Below are 25,286 nucleotides of genomic sequence, written 5' to 3'. Positions count from 1 at the left end.
CAGTGTAGAACCTCATCCTTGATTATTATTGGAGTCATTGGATAAATTCAGTGATCCCACATTCCCAGAGGTCAGCCACATTCAAGGAAATTGCAGTTCGGGCCATCAAAGTGTTACGACAATGTGAGAAAGGTGTGGAGGGTTCCCTCTCAGCCTTCACCTGGTCTTACTGTAACAGGGTTTAATTTTCAACACACTGTGTTTTTAGCTCCCCCTTTGGTGAATCCTTGTTCACCGCTTTCCAATTATAAAGCAAAGAAACCAGCACAAACAGGCTTTCTTAGGTTTAAAGAAGAAAAGTTGAAGTTTATTAAACTTAAACTCTAATACAGTTAACACCTATAGATACACGACGCGCCCACACTAGCATGCATACACGATGCATACATGCAAATAGAGACGAAAAGAGCAGAAGAAAAATAAAGTGGAAAAGTTTGAGGCAATATCTGAAGAGTTGTTGTTACGGTCCTTTGTTCTCACTGTCGAGTCCTTGATTATAGGTAGATCTTGCTTTTCGTTAGGGCCCAGTATTCTTCTTAAACCTTGGTTGATGTAGCGACTTTTCTCTCTTGGGGTTCATGTGTCTTCAGTGGATTCAGAGGCTTGCGAGAAAGAGATGTGAGTAGACAGGAGAGAGATCTTCTCAGTCCAGGAGCAAACAGACACTCTGCCCAAACTGTTTGTACAATTCAGAAAACCCCTGGTTGCCAAGCAGGTTAGTCATGTGACCAACTGGTCTGACCACGTCTTGGGTTGTTTCACCTTAGCAGTCTCTGGAATGCTCCTCTTACACACAATACCTGGTGATCAAGGTCCATTGTGGGTTGAATGTGTCAGAGAATGGTCCTTTAACCTTGCAATCACCATCTGTTAATATGCAAATGTATTTTCCAGCCACGGCTGATCTGTTTAACAAGTCCTTTCTTCACTCCAGTAACAGTTTAAAATCAATGTTCATGACAAAATTAATGTGCCTCATTCTTGGCAGGTGGGGGCCTAGCATGACAAGTGCTACAGGTGATGTAGCTTTTATCTTTCCTTCACACTTCCATTGAGTGCGGGACTCTGATGGGAGATTGGGATCAGCGACTTTCAACTATATTGGGGTAGATTTAAGGCAACTCTTTGCACAAACTTTGTCTGTTACTTTTTAGTGGATGGAATATCATGGTAAGGCCAGCAGAGATTTCACAGTATCTGTGTCAAAATCGCACTTTCGGAATGCCTATCCAACCATCTCATCCCCAGCTCACTCCCTTCTCAACAGCTTCTTGTTTTAGATCTGACTGCCCAATAAATGACCTATTTTCCAGGCGTTGTGAGGTTTGGACAGAACATTTGCTACTCCAGTATTCATTAAACAATGTAGTGTTTCATTACCATCTTGGTGGCCTTTGGAAATCAACAGAAGTTTTCAATTTAACTCAAACAGGATGAGCAAAGAATTTATTGTCAGAAACTTGTTTTGCACCTGTATGGGTTTCATTGACCAGGTGTCACTGGGGCTGTTCCCCAATCTGTTCACTCACACACATCAAAGCAGATGTTTTATATCATTACATTGTAACATGGCAACCATTATAAATATTGCCATGTGTCTATTTACAAGTAGAAAATATTTAACTATTTTGACTCCAGTTTGATCCTTCCTGATAAACAGCTCTCTGTCAATCACTTACAACTCCATTCTCTATTACAAGAAAACATTCCTCTTTGCTCACACAGACCTGAGGCACAAAAGATAATTACAGCAGACACTTTGCAAAACGTGCTACATAGTAGCACAGTGAGAGCGAGGAGGGGTAGAGGTTCACTGAGAAAATGTCTTCTTTAAGACAGTAGAGATGGTCCATCGCTGGCCAGTGCACTTCTGAAGTAAAAGTTGGAACCCAAACTCATTGTTAGGACTTCCTTGAAGCTCCAGGCACCTCTTTGATTTTCTGTTCTGTATCGAACCATCCTAGGAAACATAAACAAAGTCAAAACATTATGGCCTAGAAATTCGATGGTGCAAAACAGGTGTCTGAGCATCCAATATTGGAGGATGGGGCATGTGCTAATTACAGGAAGCTCGTCTCCTGCCACATTGGTAAAAGCAGAAAGACAGGCTCCTCGGGTTTATATTGTGGATTCTCCCTCTAGAGGAAACAACTTCTCCGTACCTGCTCAATCAATTTTTTTTTTCTCAACAACAGCTTGCATTTATATAGCATCTTTAATTTAGTTAAAATGTCCCAGGGTGCTTCACAGTAGCAGGTCAAAGAGTTAGGTTTTAAGGAGTGTCTTAAGAGTGAGAGAGAGCGAGAGAGAGAGAGAGAGGCGGAGAGGTTCAGGGAGGGAATTCCAGAGCTTAGGGCCCCAGGCAGCTGAAAGGCACGGCCACCAATGATGGAGCGATTAAAATCAGGATGGGAAAGAGGCCGGATTTGGATGGGTTGCCGGACTCATCTTAAAAACCTCAATTAGATCAGCTCTCAGCAATCTAAACTCAAGGGAATACAAGCTACATTTACGCTAGTGGTCTTCATAATTTAACCCTTTAAGCCCTAATGTCATGGAGCAGGGACCATAGCTATTTAATCTGCAGAGGTAAAGCTCGGCATACATACCTCCTGATTCATGAAGATAATTGAGCAAAACTCAAGAATATTCATCCAGTTTCTGATAAATCCACTTTTCTACTCTAGCTGACTTCACCACACATCAGAACTCAGGCAAGCTTCCAACATGTTCTTGTTTATGAATTGTTACAGGGCTGAGGTCTGGGCCAAGTGTAAAGATAATCTGATTAACTCTGTACTTAATTCAAAACATTCAAGTTATTAGCTTAACCAGGAAAAGTCAATATTTCTTATAGTATAATCTTGTCCTAGATGTTGAGGTCAAGGGTTGAATGTCAGAATTGGTGCAGGACTTTGGTACCTGGGATCTCGATGTAGTGGCCATTTCGGAGACATGGGTAGAGCAGGGGCAGGAATGGATGTTGCAGGTTCCGGGATTTAGATGTTTCAGTAAGAACAGAGAAGATGGTAAAAGAGGGGGGGGGGTGTGGCATTGTTAATCAAGGAGAGTATTACAGCGGCAGAAAGGACGTTTGAGGACTCGTCTACTGAGGTAGTATGGGCCGAGGTTAGAAACAGGAGAGGTGAGGTCACCCTGTTGGGAGTTTTCTATAGACCTCCGAATAGTTCCAGAGATGTAGAGGAAAGGATAGCGAAGATGATTCTCGACAGGGGCGAGAGTAACAGGGTAGTTGTTATGGGGGACTTTAACTTTCCAAATATCGACTGGAAATACTATAGTTCGAGTACTTTAGATGGGTCAGTTTTTGTCCAGTGTGTGCAGGAGGGTTTTCTGACACAGTATGTAGACAGGCCAACCAGGGGCGATGCCACATTGGATTTGGTACTGGGTAATGAACCCGGCCAGGTGTTAGATTTAGATGTAGGTGAGCACTTTGGTGATAGTGATCACAATTCGGTTAGGTTTACCTTAGCGATGGGCAGGGACAGGTATATACCGCAGGGCAAAAATTATAGCTGGGGGAAAGGAAATTATGATGCGATTAGGCAAGATTTAGGATGCGTAGGATGGGGAAGGAAACTGCAGGGGATGGGAACAATCGAAATGTGGAGCTTATTCAAGGAGCAGCTACTGCGTGTCCTTGATAAGTATGTACCTGTGAGGCAGGGAGGAAGTTGTCGAGCGAGGGAGCCGTGGTTTACTAAAGAAGTTGAAGCGCTTGTCAAGAGGAAGAAGAAAGCTTATGTTAGGATGAGACGTGAAGGCTCAGTTAGGGCGCTTGAGAGTTACAAGCTAGCCAGGAAGGATCTAAAGGGAGAGCTAAGAAGAGCAAGGAGAGGACACGAGAAGTCATTGGCGGATAGGATCAGGGAAAACCCTAAGGCTTTCTATAGGTATATCAGGAATAAAAGAATGACTAGAGTTAGATTAGGGCCAATCAAGGATAGTAGTGGGAAGTTGTGTGTGGAATCAGAGGAGATAGGGGAAGCGTTAAATGAATATTTTGCGTCAGTATTTACAGTAGAGAAAGAAAATGTTGTCGAGGAGAATACTGAGATTCAGGCTACTAGGCTAGATGGGATTGAGGTTCACAAGGAGGAGGTGTTATCAATTTTGGAAAGTGTGAAAATAGATAAGTCCCCTGGGCCAGATGGGATTTATCCTAGGATTCTCTGGGAAGCTAGGGAGGAGATTGCAGAGCCTTTGTCCTTGATCTTTAGGTCGTCATTGTCGACAGGAATAGTGCCGGAAGACTGGAGGATAGCAAATGTTGTCCCCTTGTTCAAGAAGGGGAGTAGAGACAGCCCTGGTAATTATAGACCTGTGAGCCTTACTTCGGTTGTGGGTAAAATGTTGGAAAAGGTTATCAGAGACAGGATTTATAATCATCTTGAAAAGAATAAGTTCATTAGCGATAGTCAGCACGGTTTTGTGACGGGTAGGTCGTGCCTCACAAACCTTATTGAGTTTTTCGAGAAGGTGACCAAACAGGTGGATGAGGGTAAAGCAGTGGATGTGGTGTATATGGATTTCAGTAAGGCGTTTGATAAGGTTCCCCACGGTAGGCTATTGCAGAAAATACGGAAGTATGGGGTTGAAGGTGATTTCGAGCTTTGGATCAGAAATTGGCTAGCTGAAAGAAGACAGAGGGTGGTGGTTGATGGCAAATGTTCATCCTGGAGTTTAGTTACTAGTGGTGTACCGCAAGGATCTGTTTTGGGGCCACTGCTGTTTGTCATTTTTATAAATGACCTGGAAGAGGGTGTAGAAGGGTGGGTTAGTAAATTTGCGGATGACACTAAGGTCGGTGGAGTTGTGGATAGTGCCGAAGGATGTTGTAGGGTACAGAGGGACATAGGTAGGCTGCAGAGCTGGGCTGAGAGATGGCAAATGGAGTTTAATGCGGAAAAGTGTGAGGTGATTCACTTTGGAAGGAGTAACAGGAATGCAGAGTACTGGGCTAATGGGAAGATTCTTGGTAGTGTAGATGAACAGAGAGATCTTGGTGTCCAGGTACATAAATCCCTGAAGGTTGCTACCCAGGTTAATAGGGCTGTTAAGAAGGCATATGGTGTGTTAGCTTTTATTAGTAGGGGGATCGAGTTTCGGAGCCACGAGGTCATGCTGCAGCTGTACAAATCTCTGGTGAGACCGCACCTGGAGTATTGCGTGCAGTTCTGGTCACCGCATTATAGGAAGGATGTGGAAGCTTTGGAAAGGGTGCAGAGGAGATTTACTAAGATGTTGCCTGGTATGGAGGGAAGGTCTAACGAGGAAAGGCTGAGGGACTTGAGGTTGTTTTCGTTAGAGAGAAGGAGGAGAAGAGGTGACTTAATAGAGACATATAAGATAATCAGAGGGTTGGACAGGGTGGATAGTGAGAGCCTTTTTCCTCGGATGGTGATGGCAAACACGAGGGGACATAGCTTTAAGTTGAGGGGTGATAGATATAGGACAGATGTCAGAGGTAGTTTCTTTACACAGAGAGTAGTAGGGGCGTGGAACGCCCTGCCTGCAACAGTAGTAGACTCGCCAACTTTAAGGGCATTTAAGTGGTCATTGGATAGACATATGGATGAAAATGGAATAGTGTAGGTCAGATGGTTTCACAGGTTGGCGCAACATCGAGGGCCGAAGGGCCTGTACTGCGCTGTAATGTTCTAAAATATTCTAAAAGAAACTAGTTTAAGCGGTTGGTTCATGCATTATTCATTTTTTGTAGCACTTAAAGTCAATGATTGAAAAAAACACCAAACAATCAATCACATCATTCAATTACCAGAAAGTCAATAGTCTGACTTTTATTACCTTTTCACATTGGCAGAAACGAGCATTAGATTGTAGTCCAATTGAATTCAGAAGGTTAAAGTGTGGTGAAAGAGCCTAGTCTCCTTTAGAATTTAAAACAAAGGAAAATATACACTCTATCACTAAGACCACCTATGATGTTGCTCAACTCCACCCCTGCCTCAGCTCATCTGCTGCTGAAACCCTCACTCATGCCTTCGTTACCTCTGGACTTGACTATTCAAACACACTGCTGGCTGGTCTCCCACATTCTGCTCTCTGTAAACTTGAGGTCATCCAAAACTCTGCTACCCGTGTCTTATCTTGCACCATGTCTCATTCCCCTATCACACCCTGTGCTCACTGACCAACATTGGCTCCCAGTCAAGCAACACCTTGATTTTAAAATTTTCATCCTTGTTTTCAAATCCCTCCATAGCCTCGCCCTTCCCTCTCTCTGTAACCTCCTCCAGCCCCACAACCCTCTGAGATCTCTGTGCTCCTCTAATTCTGGCCTCTTGAGCATCCCTGATTTCCATCGCTCACCATCGGCAGTCAGCACTAATATTGTAAACAGTGAAGTTTGAGACGAAGGTTTAGAGTCTTGTTGCTGCTGTGTGAGCAGAGGGTACAAAGAAGGAAGCCTGAGTATCGGGAGACATCGGTTTTCAAGCCTCATTTAAACAATGACGTCCTCAAGTAAGTCCTGGGAGGGGGTACAATTGTGGATGGGCTGCGACCCTCAGGAGGGTTGAGGCACCGAGAGGAGCTGACAATTAGTTTTTTTATTCTTTCTCGGGATGTGGGTATCGCTGGCCAGGCCAGCATTTATTATCCATCCCTAATTTCCCTTGAGAAGGTGGTGGTGAGCTGCCTTCTTGGACCGCTGCAGTCCATGTGGGGTAGGTACACCCACAGTGCCGTTAGGAAGGGAGTTCCAGGATTTTGACCCAGTGACAGTGAAGGAACGGCGATATAGTTCCAAGTCAGGATGGTGTGTGACTTGGAGGGGAACTTGCCAGTGGTGGTGTTCCCATGCATCTACTGCCTTTGTCCTTCTAGGTGGTAGAGGTCGCGGGTTTGGAAGGTGCTGTCGAAGGAGCCTTGAATTATCTTTAAGGAAGAGATGCTTCAGGTACAGGCTAGGAACATTCCAACAAGGGTGAAAGGTAGGGGAGCTATTAACAGAGATCCTTGGATGATGAGAGAGAGACAGGGATGATGATGAAACAAAAAAAAGAGGGTGTATGATGCATGTCAGGTGAATTCATCAAGTGAGAACCAGGCCTTATACAAGATGGGGAGACAGTGGCATAGTGGTAATGTCACTGGACTATTACTCTGGAGGCCTGGGGTAATGTCCTGGGGATATGGGTTCAAATCCCACCATGGCAGCCAGTGGGATTTAAATTCAATTAATTAATAAAAATCAAAGCTAGTCTCAGTAATGGTGCCATGAAACCATCATTGATTGTCATAAAAACCCATCTGGGAAGGAAATCTGCCATCCTTACCTGGTCTGGTCTACATGTGACTCCAACCACAGCAATGTGATTGACTCTTAACTGCCCTCTGAAATGGTCCAGCAAGTCACTCAGTTCAAGGGCAATTAGAGATTGGCAACAAATACTGGCCCTGCCAGTGACACCCACATCCCATGACAGAATAAAAGAAAATAAGTTGAGAGGTGAAAAGGAAAATATGACTGGCAAAGAAAGACGATGAAAATAGAATGACAGTCAACATAAAAAGGAACCCAAAGAGCTTCTACCAGTATGTAAATAGTAAGTGGGTAGTAAGAAGTGGAGTGGTCCCTATTAGGGACAAAGAGTAATATATACTTAGACGTGCAGGGCAAGGCTAATATACTTAATGAGTACTTTGTATCAGTGTTCACTAAGGAAATGAAGGCTGACAAAATATCAGTAAAGCAGAAAGAGTAGAAGCAATGGACAGGGTAAAAATTGAGCAGGGGGTGGCGGAGGTACTGGAAAGGCTGGCTATGTTTAGGGTAGATAAGTCACCTGGTCCGATGGTTTGCATCTCAGGTTGCTAAAGGAAGTGGGGATGGAGATAGCGGAAGGGCTTGTTATAATCTTCCCTGGATATGGGGGAGGTGCCAGAGGATTGGAGAGTGGTAAATGTGACACCCTTATTCAAGAAAGGGTGTAAGGACAGTCCTAGCAACTACAGGCCGGTTAGTTTAACATCAGTGGTGGGTAAAGTTTTAGAAACAATAATCAGGAAAATATTAACAGACACTTAGAGAGGATCGAGTTAATCAAGGATCACGAGTATGGATTTGTAAAAGACAGATCATGCTTGACTAATCTAATTGAATTTTTTGATGAAGTAACAGAGAAGGTTGATGAAGGGAATGTGGTGGATGTTGTTTATGTAGATTTTAAGAAAGCATTTGATAAGGATCACATAAAAAGGCTGGTTAACAAAATTGAGGCTCATGAGGGTCAGTGTCCAATTGGATAAAATTGCCCTAAGGATAGAAAACAGTGAGTCACAGTAAATGGTTGATTTTCAGACTGGAGGATGGTAGACAGTGGTGTGTCCCAAAGGTCAGTGCTTGGGACCACTGCTTTTTTTGATAAATATAAATGACTTGGATCTTGGAATACAGAGTAGAATCTCAAAATTTGCTGATGACACCAAACTTGGAGGTGCAGCAAGCAGTGAGGATGATATGAACCACCTGCAACAGGACATAGATAGGCTAGCAGAATGGGCAGAGAGATGGAATTTAATACTGACAAATGTGAGGTGATGCATTTTGGCAGAAGGGATAGGGTGAAGCAATATAGACTTAATGACACAGTTTCAAAGAGTGTGCAGGGACAGAGGGACCTGGGGGTGCATGTGCATCTTTGAAGGTGGTTGTTCATACTGAGAGAGTGGTTAGTAAAGCAAATGGGATCTTGGGCTGTGTAAATAGAGACATTGAGTTATGCTGAACCTCTATAAAGCTCTGTTTAGGCCCCAACTGCATTATTGTGTCCAGTTCTGGTCACCACACTTCAGGAAGGATGTGAGGGTCCTTGAGAGAGTGCAGAGGAGATTTACCAGAATGGTTCCAGGGATGGGGGATTTTAGTTACAAGGTTAGGTTGAAAAAGCTGGGGTTGTTCTGCTTAGAACAAAAGAGATTGAGGGGAGATTTAATAGAAATGTACAAGATTATGACAGGCTTAGATAAGTAAGACAAAGAAAAACTTCCTATTAACAAATGGTACAAGGACCAGGGGACACATTGAAAGTTTTGGGTGAAAGATGCAGGGGGAATATGAGGAAGCACTTTTTTACACAGTGGGTGGTAATGACCTGGAACTCACTGCCCACAAGGGTGGTGGAAGCGGAGACGATCAATGACTTCAAGAGGAAGTTGGATGGTCACCTGAGAGAAATAGACTTGCAGGGCTACAGGGATCGAGCCGGGGAGTGGGACTGACAGCACAGCTCCATGGAGAGCTGGCATGGACTCGATGGGCTGAATGGCCTCCTGTTCTGTAAATGATACTATGACTCTGTGGTGAGTTGCTGTAGTGCATCTTGTAGATGGTACACACTGCAGCCAATGTGTGCTGGTGGTGCAGGCACTGGAATCCTGAGTTGGTTTGACCTGAGCTGCTCATAGCAGACCAATTTAGCAGAGAGGGCCTGAAACGGGCCTTAAGCTCATTTTGGGTCAGATGGTTTACAGGCACCCTTGGGGTACAAGGTGTTTGTCTCCTAAAATTGTGCATCTTGCATCCATTTTCAGCCCACAGAGCAGGTACAACAAGGTCCAATTTCCATCCCCCCCACCACTGTTATTTTTATATGACCTGGTCTGTTTGTCAGGATACCAGTGAATGCAATCAAAGCAAGATTGTAAATTTAATGGAATGAAGTAGAAATAATTTAGTCAGAATCAATGAATCTTCCCCAATTACAATCAAATTGGATTTTAACACTGCAAAGTTTTAGAGCTTTGGATAAATAAGTCAATTTACGCTCTAGCTAATGGGGGAGAGGGTGAATTTCAGTCACTGCTAAGAAATCTAGAAAGAATAAAACAAAAAGCTGAGGAAGTGAGTCAGAAAGCAAGGCTGCTCAGTTTTCTGTCCATTAACACCCTCTCTGTACTAATGGTTTGTCTTTCAACACACTATTAACATACCGTTCGCCTTTGTTCCATGACCTTCTGGTCAGTTATTCTCTGTGACCTTGCCCTATCAACACCTTCCCTTTTGTTATCTCTTGCCCCATCCCCGCTTTACTTGATTATAACCTTTCACATTTCGAATATTTGTCAGTTCTGAAGAAGGGTCACTGAGCTGAAACGTTAACTCTGCTTCTCTCTCCACAGATGCTGCCAGACCCGCTGAGTATTTCCAGCATTTTTTGTTTGTGTTTTAGATATTTCATATCTGGACTAGTTTTAGTCAAAAACCAAGATATAGGCATAAAGAATTTGCATTTATAGAGATCTAAGTCATGTCCTTGGGCTTCCCAAAGCTCCAATGAATTACTTCTGAGGTGCAGTCACTGTTTGTTGTGCTGTAAGAAAGGGGGCAGCCCAGCACAGTAAGATTCCACGGGCGTAAAGATATACCTGAGAAGAATCTAGAGCTTGGTGTGCAAATTGATTCCTGCCCTGGCTCCCACTCGCTGACACGAGGCTGGTGAGCCACAGACTCCCGCTGGGCCTCCACGGGCAGTTCATTGGCCAAGAGCATTTCAAACTCAGCCCACTGCATCGCTGGCAGTGGAAGGGGCAATCAGGAGAGGAATGGGGCAATTGGAAGACAGGGAGTGATTGGGAAAGGGTCAGAGCAATTGGGAGAGGGAGAATAAAGCAATCAAATTAATACTTGGGCAACAGGAGTACATTCACCATTCCTTACAGAGCAACCCCTTAAAGCACAGAATTGACCTGAGAGACATTAGCTTATGGCAAGGCTTCACTCACTAATTTGTGGATAAATCAAATCCCTGTGTACAGAGTTACAACAGGGAAAGAGGCCATTTGGCCCAACCACTGCATGTCGGCTTTTACCCTCCACCTGAGCAAATAGTCCCGATCCTGCTCTATTCCCAGATCCCTCCAACCCCTTTTCCTTCAAGCATCTCTACAATCTAAACTTGATGAATCATCTTCAAATCATTTTAATATAAGTTAAAAAAAAAATCCCTTTTTTGTACTTGAGGAAGGCGTGTTAAATTTTGCAACTCTAAATATATTAAAAATCTCATGCCTGCCAGGTTTCCTTTTAAATTCCACTGCAGTTACACACTCCTGCCAGTGGAGGGGGCTACAGCGCCACTAGAGGGTGTAATTGCAGCGTGACGAGTTTACATAGGCTGTTTACATTATAAATGTGGACATCGAATCAAAGAAACATACAGCATGGAAGAAGTCCATTTGGCCCGTCATGCCTGTGCCAGGAATTTACAACAGAAATATGAAAATAAGGACAGAACATCAAATATAAAAATGGCTGAACGAGATCTGCACATCCCCTGAACTGCTCTCCAACCTCATTCAGTCCAGTGTGCAATGCCAGAGGACATTGACATGCTCCAAAATCATTGTAGTATAAATAGAGGCATAGAGTACAAAAGCAAGAAAGTTACGGAAAAGCTTTATAAATCACTGGTTAGGCCTCAGCAAGAGTATTGTGTCTAATTCTGGGCACCACATTTCAGGAAGGAGTTCAAGGCTTCGGAGAGGGTGCAGACAAGTTTTTTTTATTCATTCATGGGATGTGGGTGTCGCTGGTTATGCCAGCATTTATTGCCCATCCCTAATTGCCCTTGAGAAGGTGGTGGTGAGCTGCCTTCTTGAACTGCTGCAGTCCATGTGAGGTAGGTATACCCACAGTGCTGTTAGGAAGGGAGTTCCAGGATTTTGACCCAGCGACAGTGAAGGAACGGCGATATAGTTCCAAGTCAGGATGGTGTGTGACTTGGAGGGGAACTTGCAGGTGGTGGTGTTCCCATGTATTTGCTGCCCTTGTCCTTCTAGTTGGTAGAGGTCGCGGGTTTGGAAGGTGCTGTCTAAGGAGCCTTGGTGCGTTGCTGCAGTGCATCTTGTAGATGGTACACACTGCTGCCACTGTGCGTCGGTGGTGGAGGGAGTGAATGGTTGTGGATGGGGTGCCAATCAAGCGGGCTGCTTTGTCCTGGATGACGTCGAGCTTCTTGAGTGCTGTTGGAGCTGTACCCATCCAGGCAAGTGGAGAGTATTCCATCACACTCCTGACTTGTGCCTTGTAGATGGTGGACAGGCTTTGGGGAGTCAGGAGGAGAGTTACTCGCCACAGGATTCCTAGCCTTTGACCTGCTCTAGTAGCCACGGTATTTATATGGCTACTCCAGTTCAGTTTCTGGTCAATGGTAACCCCCAGGATGTTGTTAGTGGGGGATTCAGCGATTATAAAGCTATTGAATGTCAAGGGGAGATGGTTAGATTTTCTCTTGTTTGAGATGGTCATTGCCTGGCACTTGTGTGGCACGAATGTTACTTGCCACTTATCAGCCCAAGCCTGGATATTGTCTAGGTCTTGCTACATATGGACATGGGCTGCTTCATTATCTGATGAGTCACGAATGGTGCTGAACATTGTGCAATCATCAGTGAACATCCCCACTTCTGACCTTATAATGCAGGGAAGGTCATTGATGAAGCAGATGAAGATGGTTGGGCCTAGCACACTGCCCTGAGCAACTACTGCAGTGATGTCCTGGAGCTGAGATGATTAACCTCCAACAACCACAACCATCTTCCTTTGCGTTAGGTATGACTCCAACCAGCGGAGAGTTTTCCCCCTGATTCCCATTAACTTCTGTTTTGCAAGGGCTCCTTGATGCCATATTCGGTCAAATGCTGCCTTGATGTCAAGGGCAGTCACTCTCACCTCACCTCTGGATTTCAGCTCTTTTGTCCATGTTTGAACCAATGAGGTCAGGAGCTGTGTGTCCCTGTCGGAACCCAAACTGAGCATCACTGGGCAGGTTATTGCTGAGCAAGTGCTGCTTGAAAGCACTGTTGATGACACCTTCCATCACTTTACTGATGATAGAGAGTAGACTGATGGGGCGGTAATTGGCCGGGTTGGATTTGTCCTGCTTTTTTATGGACAGGACATACCTGGGCAATTTTCCACATTGCCGGATTGATGCCAGTGTTGTAGCTGTACTGGAACAGCTTGGCTAGGGGTGTGGCAAGTTCTGGAGCACAGGTCCTCAGTACTATTGCTGGAATATTGTCAGGGCCCATAGCCTTTGCAGTATCCAGTGCCTTCAGTCGTTTCTTGATATCACATGGAGTGAATCGAATTGGCTGAAGTCAGGCATCTGTGATGCTGGGGACTTCAGGAGGAAGCCGAGATGGATCATCAACTCGGCACTTCTGGTTGAAGATTGTTGCAAATGCTTCAGCCTTATCTTTCACACTGATGTGCTGGGCTCCCTCGTCATTGAGGATGGGGATATTTGTGGAGCCACCTCCTCCAGTTAGTTGTTTAATTGTCCACCACCATTCACGGCTGGATGTGGCAGGACTGCAGAGCTTAGATCTGATCCGTTGGAACATAGGAAGATAGGAACAGGAGTAGGCCATTCAGCCCCTCAAGCCTGTCCTGCCATTCAATGAGATCATGGCTGATCCGTGGCCTAACTCCATATACCTGCCTTTGACCCATATCCCTTAATATCTTTTGCTTAATAAAAATCTATCTATCTCAGATTTAAAATTAACAACTGTTCTACCTTCAACTGCTGTTTGTGGGAGAGAGTTCCAAACCTCTACCACCCTTTGCGTGAAGAAGTGCTTCCTAACATCTCTCCTGAACGGTCTGCTCCTAATTTTTAGACTATGCCCCCTAGTTTTAGAATCTCCAACCAGTGGAAATAGTTTATCTTTATCTAGCCTGTCTTTTCCTGTTAATATCTTGAAGACTTCGATCAGATCACCCCTTAACCTTCTAAATTCTAGTGAAAACAGGTCTAATTTGTGTAATCTCTCCTCGTAACTTAACCTCTGTAGTCCAGGTATCATTCTTGTAAACCTACGTTGCACTCCCTCCAAGGCCAATATATCCTTCCGAAGGTGTGGTGCCCAGAACTGCTCACAGTACTCCAAGTGGGGTCTAACCAGGGTTTTGTACAGCTGCAGCATAACCTCTGTGTCTTTATACTCCAATCCTCTGGATATAAAGGCTAGCATTCCATTAGCCTTTTTGATTATTTTCTACACTTGCTCCTGGCATTTTAAAGATCTATGCACCTGAACCCCCAAGTCTCTTTGGACATCCACTGTACTTAACCTCTTCCCATTCAGAAAGTACCCTGCTCTTTCCTTTTTTGGTCCAAAATGGATAACCTCACACTTGCCCACATTGAAATCCATCTGCCACAGTTTTGCCCACTCACCTAATCTGATTCGTAAGTTTGTAGATGACACAAAGGTTGGTGGAGTTGCGGATAGTGATGAGGATTGTCAGAGGATACAGCAGGATATAGAACGGTTGGAGATTTGGGCGGAGAAATGGCAGATGGAGTTTAATCCGGACAAATGTGAGGTAATGCATTTTGGAAGATCTAATACAGGTGGGAAGTATACAGTAAACGGCAGAACCCTTAGGAGTATTGACAGGCAAGAGATCTGGGCGTACAGGTCCACAGGTCACTGAAAGTGGCAACGCAGGTGGATAAGGTATTCAAGAAGGCATACGGCATGCTTGCCTTCATCGGTCGGGGCATAGAGTATAAAAATTGGCAAGTCATGCTGCAGCTGTACAGAACCTTAGTTAGGCCACACTTAGAATATTGCGTGCAATTCTGGTCACCACGCTACCAGAAGGACGTGGAGGCTTTGGAGAGGGTACAGAAGAGGTTTACCAGGATGTTGCCTGGTCTGGAGGGCATTAGCTATGAGGAGAGGTTGGATAAACTCGGATTGTTTTCACTGGAACAACGGAGGTGGAGGGGTGACATGATAGAGGTTTACAAAGTTATGAGTGGCATGGACAGAGTGGATAGTCAGAAGCTTTTTCCCAGGGTGGAAGAGTCAGTTACTAGGGGACATCGGTTTAAGGTGTGAGAGGCAAAGTTTAGAGGGGATGTGCGAGGCAAGTTCTTTACACAGAGGGTGGTGAGTGCCTGGAACTTGTTGCCGGGGGAGGTGGTGGAAGCAGGTACGATAGCGATGTTTAAGAGGCATCTTGACAAATACATGAATAGGATGGGAATAGAGGGATACGGACCCCGGAAGTGCAGAAGGTTTTAGTTTAGACAGGCATCAAGATCGGCGCAGGCTTGGAGGGCCGAATGGCCTGTTCCTATGCTGTACAGTTCTTTGTTCTTTGTCAATCTCTCCTTGCAATTTTGTGCTATCTTCTAGACTGTCTACAATGTCGCCTAACTTTGTATCATCAGCAAATTTGGATATATGACTTACTATGCCATCATCCAAGTCGTTAATGAATAATGTGAATAATTGAGGCCCCAACACAGTTCCCTGTGGGACACCACTAGTCACATCCTGCCAATCGGAGTACTTACCCATTATCCCCACTCTCTGTCGCCTACCCCTCAACCAACTTTCTAACCATGTCAATAATTTGCCCTCAACTCCATGGGCTTCGACCTTAGTTAACAGTCTCTTATGTGGGACTTTATCAACTGCCTTCTGGAAGTCCATATAAATAACATCCATAGACACTCCCCTGTCCACTACCTTAGTCACCTCTTCAAAAAAATACAATGAGATTTGTCAGGCATGACCTTCCCGTCATGAATCCATGCTGGCTGTCCCTGATTAACTGACATTTTTCTAGGTGTTCAGTCACCCTACCCTTGATTATAGACTCCGGCAACTTGCCCACCACAGATGTCAGGCTAACTGGTCTGTAATTTCCTCAATTCCCCCTTTCACTCTTCTTAAAAAGTGGAGTGACATGCAACTTTCCAATCCAGAGGGACCACTCCTGAATCTAGGGAACTCTGAAAGTCTATAGTTAGGGCATCTACAATGTACTCCCCTACTTCCTTTAACACCCTCGGATGGAAACTGTCAGGTCCTGGGGATCTCTCACTCTTTAGTTCCATTAATTTCCTTGTTACTGATGTTTTACTTACGTTAATTGTATTAAGTCCTTGTCCCCTATCGGCTATTAATTTTTTCGGGACTTCCGGCAAGTTATCCTCCTTTTCAACTGTAAATACTGAGGCAAAGTAATTGTTCAACATGTCTGCCAATTCCCCATTGTCAATGACAATATCTCCAGTTTCAGCTTTTATTGGGCCTACATTGCTCTTGATCACCCGTTTTCCCTTTATGTAACTATAAAATTTCTTCTTATTGATTTTGATGTCCCTTGCAAGTTTCCTTTCATCTCTTTTAGTGGCTCTTATAAGCTGCTTTGTGACCCTTTACTGGTCTTTGTATCGATCCCATTCGGCCGGATCTGTGCTGTGTTTTGCATTTTTGTAAGCCCTTTCTTTTTGTTTTATGCTATCCCTAATCTCTTTAGTTGTCCATGGCTGTTTTTTCTGTGAAGTGGAGCTTTTTCCTCTCAGGGGTATATACTCCCTCTGTATTTCGTTAAATGTTTCTTTCAATATTCTCCACTGTTCTTCAGTCGTTTGACCCATTAACAGATCTACCCAGTGTACCGTGGACAGTCTCTGTCTCATCCCAGTAAAGTCAGCCTTACCCAAGTCTAAAATTCTAATGGCTGATTCGTGCTTTTCACTTTCAAACGCTACCTTGAATTCAATCATGTTGTGATCACTATTTGCTAAATGTTCACGCACAGTTAGGCTACTAATTAAATTTGGCTCATTACTCATAACTAAATCTAATATTGCCTGTCCCCTTGTTGCATCTAGGACATATTGCTGTAGGAAACTATCCCAGACACATTCCAGAAATTCACTACCTTTCGGACAGGTGCTAGTCTGCCTCTCCCAATCTATGTGTAAGTTAAAATCCCCCATTAATACTACTCTGCCTTAGTTACACACTTGCCTAATTTGTGCATTTATACAATCTAACACCTCAGAACTGTTACCAGGGGGTCTATACACAACACCCATTACAGTTTTAGATCCTTTTCTGTTCCTCAATTCCACCCATAAGATAACCACTCATTATATCCTCCCTCACCAATGAGGTGATATTATTTCTAATCAGTAAGGCTACTGCACCCCCTCTGCCATTTTCCCTGTCCCTCCTGTCAACTTTATAACCAGGTATATTTAGTTCCCAGTCCCGACCATCCTGCAGCCACGTCTCCGCAATGGCCACCACATCATAATCTTCCATTTGAATTTGCGCCTGCAGTTTATCTAGTTTATTTCTTACACTCCGTGCATTTGTATATACAACTCTTATTTGGGCGATACCCCCTAACCTGTCCCTTAGCACTGATGCTTTATTCACCTGTTTATTATTTCTCTCTTCTGGTTTAACCAGTATACTTCTTGCAGTTTTGCCATTACCTGCAGTTCCTGAAGTCGGGTTCCTGACTGTTTCTTTACTCTCTGCCCTGTTACTTGTTTTTGAAACTGCATTTTCTTCTCTGAGGCCTCCCCATTGGTTATGGAATCGCTTAGCTCTGTCTATCACATGCTGCTTACAGAGTTTGGTACGCAAGTAGGCAGTGGCATAGTGGTAATGTCACTAGACTAGTAACCCAGAGCCCCAGGCTAATGCTTTGGGAACATGGGTTCGAATCCCACCACAGCAGATGATGAAATTTGAATTCAATTAATAAACCTGGAATTCAAAGCTAGTCTACTGGTGACCATGAAACCATTGTCAATTGTTGTAAAAACCCATCTGGTTCAATAATGTCCTTTAAAGAAGGAAATCTGCCATCCTTACCTGGTCTGGCCTACATGTGAATCTCGACCCACAGCAAAGTGGTTGACTCATAAATGCCCTCTGAAATGGCCTAGCAAGTCACTCAGTACACAAGGGCAATTAGAGATGGGCAATAAATGCTGGCCGAGCCAGCGACACCCACATCCCATGCATGAATAAAAAAAAAGTGTCCTGGGTTGCAGCTTCACCAGGTTGACACCTCATTTTGAGGTATGCCTGGTGCTGCTCCTGGCATGCCCTCCTGCACTCTTCATTGAACCAGGGTTGGTCTCCTGACTTGATGGTAATGGTAGAGTGGGGGATATGCCGGGCCATGAGGTTACAGATTGTGGTTGAGTACAATTCTGCTGCTGCTGATGGCCCACAGAGCCTCATGGATGCCCAGTTTTGCATTGCTAGATCTGTTCGAAATCTATCCCATTTAGCATTTAGATAGTGCCACACAACACGATGGAGTGTATCCTCAATGTGAAGGCAGGATCTCATCTCCACAAGGACCGTGCGGTGGTCACTCCTACCAATACTGTCATGGACAGATGCATCAGCAACAGGTAGATTGGTGGGGACGAGGTCAAGTATGTTTTTCCCTCACCACCTGCTGCATACCCAGTCTAGCAGCTATGTCCTTTACGACTTGGCCAGCTCAGTCAGCAATGGCACTACCGAGCCACTCTTGGTGATGGACATTGAAGTCCCCCACCCAGAGTACGTTCTGCACCCTTGCCACCCTCAGTGCTTCCTCCAAGTGGTGTTCAACATGGAGAACTGATTCATCAGCTGAGGGAGGGAATTAGGTGTTAATCAGCAGGAGGTTGCTCATGTTTGACCTGATGCCACGAGACTTCATGGGGGTCCAGAAGCGATGTTGAGGACTCCCAGGGCAACTGCCTCCCTACTGTATACCACTATCTCTGTCCTGCCGGTGTGACAGGACATCCCCGGGGATGGTGATGGCAGTGTCCAGAACATTGTTGGTAAGGTATGATTCCGTGAGTATGACTATGACATGCTGTTGCTTGACTAGTCTGTGGGACAGCTCTCCCAACTTTGGCACAAGCCCCCAGATGTTACTGAGGAAGACTTTGCAAGGTTAACAGGGCAGGGTTAGCTGTTGTCGTTTCTGGTGCCTAGGTCAATGCCAGGTGGTCCGTCCGGTTTCATTCACTTCGTAGCGGTTAGATCCAACTGAGTGGTTTGCTAGGCCATTTCAGAGGGCATTTAAGAGTCAACCACATTCGGGAGTCACATATAGGCCAGGCCAAGTAAGGACAGCAGATATTCTTACATCAAGGGCATTGCTGAAACAGATGGGTTTTTAACAACAATCGACAATGGTTTCATGGCCATCATTAGACTAGCTTTTTAATTCCAGATTTATTAATTGAATTCAAATTCCACCTTCTGTTGTGGTGGGATTTGAAGCCAGGTCCCCAGAGAAATATCCTGGGTCATTAGTCTAGTGACAATACCACTATGCCATCGCCACCCCTGGTCCCGTGGTGAGGGATTTCAGTTACATGGAGAGACTGGAGAAGCTGGGGTTGTTCTCCTTACAGCAGAGAGAAGGTTAAGAGGAGATTTGAAAAACTGTTTCCACTGGCAGGAGGGTCAGTCACCAGAGGAGACAGATTTAAGGTGATTGACAAAAGAACCAGCGAGGAGATGAGGAGAATTTTTGTTTACGCAGTGAGTTGTTGAGGTCTGGGATGTGCTGCCTATAAGGGTGGGGGAAGCAGATTCAATAGTTGATAATATTAGATCGGTTATAGATTGGTTGGAGACTTGGGCGGAGAAATGGCAGATGGAGTTTAATCCGGACAAATGTGAGGTAATGCATTTTGGAAGGTCTAATGCAGGTGGAAAGTATACAGTAAATGGCAGAACCCTTAGGAGTATTGACAGGCAGAGAGATCTGGGCGTACAGGTCCACAGGTCACTGAAAGTGGCAATGCAGGTGGATAAGGTAGTCAAGAAGGCATACGGCATGCTTGCCTTCATCGGTCGGGGCACAGAGTATAAAAATTGGCAAGTTATGCTGCAGCTGTACAGAACTTTAGTTAGGCCACACTTAGAATATTGCGTGCAATTCTGGTCACCACACTACCAGAAGGACATGGAGGCTTTGGAGAGGGTACAGAAGAGGTTTACCAGGATGTTGCCTGGTCTGGAGGGCATTAGCTATGAGGAGAGGTTGGATAAACTCAGATTGTTTTCACTGGAACCACGCAGGTGGAGGGGCGACATGATAGAGGTTTACAAAGTTATGAGTGGCATGGACAGAGTGGATAGTCAGAAGCTTTTTCCCAGGGTGGAAGAGTCAGTTACTAGGGGACATAGGTTTAAGGTGCGAGGGGCAAAGTTTAGAGGGGATGTGCGAGACAAGTTCTTTACACAGAGGGTGGTGAGTGCCTGGAACTTGCTGCCGGGGGAGGTGGTGGAAGCAGGTACGATAGCGACGTTTAAGAGGCATCTTGACAAATACATGAATAGGAAAGGAATAGAGGGATACGGTCCCCGGAAGTGCAGAAGGTGTTAGTTTAGGCAGGCAGGTTTGGAGGCCGAATGGCCTGTTCCTGTGCTGTACTGTTCTTTGCTCTTTGTTCTCTTTGTAATATTAGGTAAATACTGAAAGGGTCAAAAAAAGGTTTGCAGGGAAAGAGCCGGGGGTAGTGGGACTAATTGGATAGCTCTTTCAAAGAGCCAGCACAGGCACGATGGGCCGAATGATCTTCTTCTGTGCTGAATCATTCTCTGATTCTATGAAAATAAAACATCTTGACAGCAGCAGCTGCTCGAAGTATTTTTCCAATCTTTCTGCTTGCCCTGAATTGCTGAATGAATAATTAAGCAGGCTGCAAGGCAGAAGTTTCCAGATTTACAGTTTTGTGTAAATTTACAAATAAAAAAATTATTTGGTTTGGAAGGGAACAGATGAAAAAGGCATGTGTTTATTTCATGTTTGCCACTACCTGGGACATCTGAAAGAGACTGGCAGCTAATGGATTGTTTCTCTGATGCACTGTCACTGTTATTTAAATATATCAAAAAAAAATCCCTCAACCAAAGTATCAAGAGATTTATCACATCTGTGAATCCCAGCAGATTATCATTCTTGTAACCTTGCTTCTACATCCCATAACTCTTAAAAAAACTGGCATGGGCCAAAGAAACAGCTTCCTTTCTGAATAGAAATTACTCTATGAGCTGATGTATACAGTTGTTTCTCTGCTTTTACTCTTTCAATCTCGAGAGATTTACATTGAACCTTTTCTCATACGTAGTCTTTACTGGGTTTTATTCTGCATGCTGTTCTCCTCGGTCTGGGTCCCACTTCAATTAATCAAGCCCACCCACACATCCCCCACCTCATCGCTGCAGATGCCCAAGGCTAGCAATGGGTCTGTGAACAGGGCAAAAGTTTGGTCCCTCGTTGGAGAAATCAGGGTCTGATTTTTACATTATTATGGACCTAAAATGGGTAAGATGATAACAAATTTAGTGGTGCCTGATCTGGGCTGAAAAAGGATATATCAGGGTACCCAGAGTGAGAAGCTAGAAAAAGCCAAGGTCTACAGAAACTTGGGGGTCCAGGTACAACAGTTCAGAGTCAAATAGAATGGTGAGGTTGTGATCAGGTACACAGATCATTAAAATGTCATAAACAGGTGCAGAAAATGATCAAAAAGGCTAATGGATTTCTGGCCTTTATATCTGGAGGACTAGAATACAAGGTGGGGGGGTGGAGGGTGGAAGTCATGCTTCAGCTATACAAAGCCCTGGTTAGACCACACCTGGAGTTACTGTGAGCACTTTAGGAAGGATATATTGGCCTTGGAGGGTGTGTAGATTTACCAGAATGATACCTGGGCTCCAAGGGTTAAATTATGAGGAGAGATTACACAAACTAGATTTGTACTTCCTGGAAATTAGAAAGTTAAGGGATCAATTGTTCGAAGTTTTCAAGATATTAAGGGGAACTGATAAGGTAGATAGAGAGAAACTATTTCCGCTGTTTGGGGAGTCGAGGACTAGGGGACAGAGTCTAAAACTTAGAGCCTGACCTTTCAGGAGTGAAATTAGGAAACACTTCCACACACAAAGGGTGGTAGAAGTTTGGAATTCTCTTCCACAAACAGGAATTGATGCTGGATCAATTGTTAATCTTAAATCTGATTTTTGTTGTCCAAAGGGTATTGAGTGATATGGGGCAAAGACGCGTACATAGAGTTAGGTCACAGATCACCTGTGATCTGATTGAATAGCAGAACATGCTCGAGGGGCTGAATGGCCTCCTTATGTTCCTATGCATTGGTGCTCATGCTTCTGTGAAATTGGTCATGGGCCTTTTTTTCAGGTCGTGAACTATTAAATCGGTTTTGCCTGAGTCGGGGATCCTGGTGTACAAACTTTGACTGGCATTCACGGGTCCTGGGCGTAAACTGCAGCCGTTAAAGGGACCACTCAAAAAAAGCCCAAACACTTTGAAATTTTTTTAGTATTTCGAGCTGTCCGATGGAGTTCCTCCAGGCTCCATAAAATAACTGAGGCTGGCTACCCTCACACCTCCTCGTGATCTTGCCCCACCCTTATCGACTGTCTTTGGTCCCTGCCACAAACTCCATTCCCTAGCCTCCAATTTCCTCTCCCTGGCCACTGTCCCAGGCTGAACCAGACTGTTTGCAACCTTGGTTTTAATCGCTCCACGATTGGTGGCCGTGCCTTTAGCTGACTGAGCCCGGAGCTCTGGAATTCCCTCCCTAAACCTCTCCGCCTCTCCCCTCCTTTGAGATGCTCCTTAAAATCTACCTCTTTGACCAAGCTTTTGGTCACCGGTCCTAATCTCTCCTTGTCCAGCTGGATGTCAAAAATTTGTTTGAAATTCACTCCTGCGGAGTGCCTTGGGATGTTCTGCTCCATTAAAGGTGCTACCTAATGCAAGTTGTTGTTGTTATAGTACAGTATTTAATGGTGGACGATGGGGGTCTGCCTTTGCTAGTTTGTTCTGCAAATATTTAATTAGGTTGCAAAATTATTTGATTTGGCCAAGAACAGAAAATAATGTGTCTCACAGTGTTAGCTGTAGCTCCGTGGTTTGCATGTGCACCTTTGTGTTTGATGGTCATGGGATCATGTTCATGGGGTGGGGAGCAGGGTGGTGCCCTTCTCCCGGAGGCTCCATGTCCCACTGGCAGCAATGACCGCCGCTGGAGTGTTCACCTCCCCGATTGCCAGGGCCTGCCTGCCTGCCCCTGGCACATTAAAACAGTTTCTCATTGGCCCATCAAAAGTGCCTCAACATAAATGCGCCCTTTCCTTCTCCCTGCAGCCTCAGTGGCCGAGGTTGCTGTGCTGCCAGCCTTTTGATTGGGCCGGAAGCTCGAAGAGGCTGGGTTGGTCCTGGCAGCAGTCCATTAATTGGCCACTGACAGTTAAATCCATGCATGTGAAACATACGAATTAGGAGCAGGAGTAGGCCACTCGGCCCCTCGAGCCTGCTCCACCATTCAATAAGTTCATGACTGATCTGACTGTAACCACGACTCCACATTCCCGCCTACCCCCGATAACCTTTCACCCCCTTGCTTATCAAGAATCTATCTACCTCTACCTTAACAATATTCAAAGACTCTGCTTCCACCGCCTTTTGAGGAAGAGAATTCCAAAGACTCACAACCCTCTGAGAAAAAATCTCTCCTCATCTTTGTCTTAAATGGGTGACCCCTTATTATTAAACAGTGACCCCTAGTTCTAGATTCTTCCATAAGAGAAAATATCCTTTCCACATCTACCCTGTCAAGACCCCTCAGGATCTTATATGTTTCAATCAAGTCTCCTCTTACTCTTCTAAACTCCAGTGGATACAAGTCTAGCCTGTCCAATCTTTCCTCATAAGACAACCCGCCCATCCCAGATATAAGTCTAGTAAATAAAAACAAGAAATGTTGGAAATACTCAGCCGGTCTGGCAGCATCTGTGGAGGGAGAAGCAGAGTTAACGTTTCAGGTCAGTGACCCTTCTTCAGAATGGCCCCTGTCTAGTCTAGTAAACTTTCTTTGAACTGCTTCTCACGCATTTACATCCTTCCTTAAATAAGAAGACCAGTACTATACACAGTACTCCAGATGTGGTCTCACCAATGCCCTGTATAACCATAGCATAACCTCCCTATTTTTGTATTCAATTCCCCTCGCGATAAACGATAACATTCTATTAGCTTTCCTAAGCCTGCCTGCGAGGACTCGGGAGCCGCTGGTGGGATCCATGGTGTGTCTGTAAAATTCCGGCCAATATATACAACTGCGATTTCTAGGCTCAGTATTTGTCCAGAAAAGTTGATAAAATCTTTCATGATGTTTGTCATGAATTGTCACCTCTATGTACCATTTGAAACTTCAGATACTTTGCATAAAGGTAGAGGTTATGCTCAGATAGCTTGCTGGAATTGAAGTACAAGTTTGATGGAAATATCAGTGAGGATGATTGATGGAGTCACAAAATAGAGAAAAATTGCTTATCTTAGGTATTATCTTCATAACCTTGTTCATCAAAAGAAAAGGCCACAGACATGTCTGTCATTTTTTCCTATCAAGCTGCCTTAACATTTCAATCTTTTCATTTCACCTCTAACAATAAGGGGACATTTCATTTCAGATATTTCCAGTATGATTACAATATTTATACACTGTTTACTGATCTCTCCAAGGCGTAAAGGCTTTAACAATTATTCTCTTTCACTGCCAGCACTAAAGGCATGCGTATATTCTCATGGTGGGTGCAGGGTAGTCCCCAAGGTCAAGTTGCTGAAAGGCAGGCCCATCCCCTCCCTGCAACATTCCCCAATTTTCTAGGTGTTCTAGTTGGGGGCCTGAGTGCTCCCCGCTACCACCCCACCCCCCCCCAAACAACAACAACTTGCATTTATATTGCGCCTTTAGCAAAGTAAAACATCGCAAGGCATTTCTCAGGAGCATTATCAGAAAAACTTTCACACCGAACCATCACTTGTTTTAATTGTTTTTCATTTTACAAAAATCTGTTTAGAAGACGTTTAGGAAGACTGCAGTGAACAGTGTGATGTTTTCTCAGTAGCAATTGTCAAGATAATTGTTATCAATCTTCTTTAGAGACATTTCTGATTTCATAACGATCTGTATTGACTGTTAGATTGGAAATCTTATTGTCAATTGTAATAATTTCTTTGTGAACCTTCTTCCATTACAACAGTGACTATACTTCAAAACTGGTTTCTAAATAGATTTTTGTAAAATGAAAAACAATGAAAACAAGATCTATGTATTGGATTTGTAGTCGCCTATAGACGATAGTAATAAAAGCACAGCTGTAAAATAATTACTGTGCATACGACAGATGTCATGCAGAGACACGAGCTCAAATCCAACCACAGTTAAATTCAGTTAACTAAATAAATCTGGAATTAAAAGTTAGTCTCAGTAATGGTGACCATGAAACTACTGGATTGTCGTAAAAACCCGTCAGGTTTACAAACGCTCTTTAGGGAAGGAAATCTGCCGTCCTTACCCGGTCTGGCCTACATGTGACTCCAGACACACAGCAATGTGGTTTATTTTTAA

General features: G+C 44.4%; 1 protein-coding gene across 1 annotated transcript in view; it reads right to left on the bottom strand.

Annotated features, from left to right (window-relative positions):
• Positions 1-312: 312 nt before the first annotated feature.
• The window catches only part of galnt18b (UDP-N-acetyl-alpha-D-galactosamine:polypeptide N-acetylgalactosaminyltransferase 18b), a 472,052-nt gene continuing 447,078 nt past the window's right edge, over positions 313-25,286 (bottom strand). Inside the window, exon 11 of the mRNA XM_068046700.1 lies at positions 313-1,960. Within this exon, the coding sequence (XP_067902801.1) occupies positions 1,811-1,960 (150 nt within the window). The 3' untranslated portion in view covers positions 313-1,810. The remainder of the gene's footprint in view (positions 1,961-25,286) is intronic.

This window comes from Heterodontus francisci, chromosome 14 (genome assembly GCF_036365525.1).
Source record: "Heterodontus francisci isolate sHetFra1 chromosome 14, sHetFra1.hap1, whole genome shotgun sequence".
Lineage (NCBI taxonomy): Eukaryota > Metazoa > Chordata > Chondrichthyes > Heterodontiformes > Heterodontidae > Heterodontus > Heterodontus francisci.
This window is presented reverse-complemented; position numbering and strand designations above follow the sequence as displayed.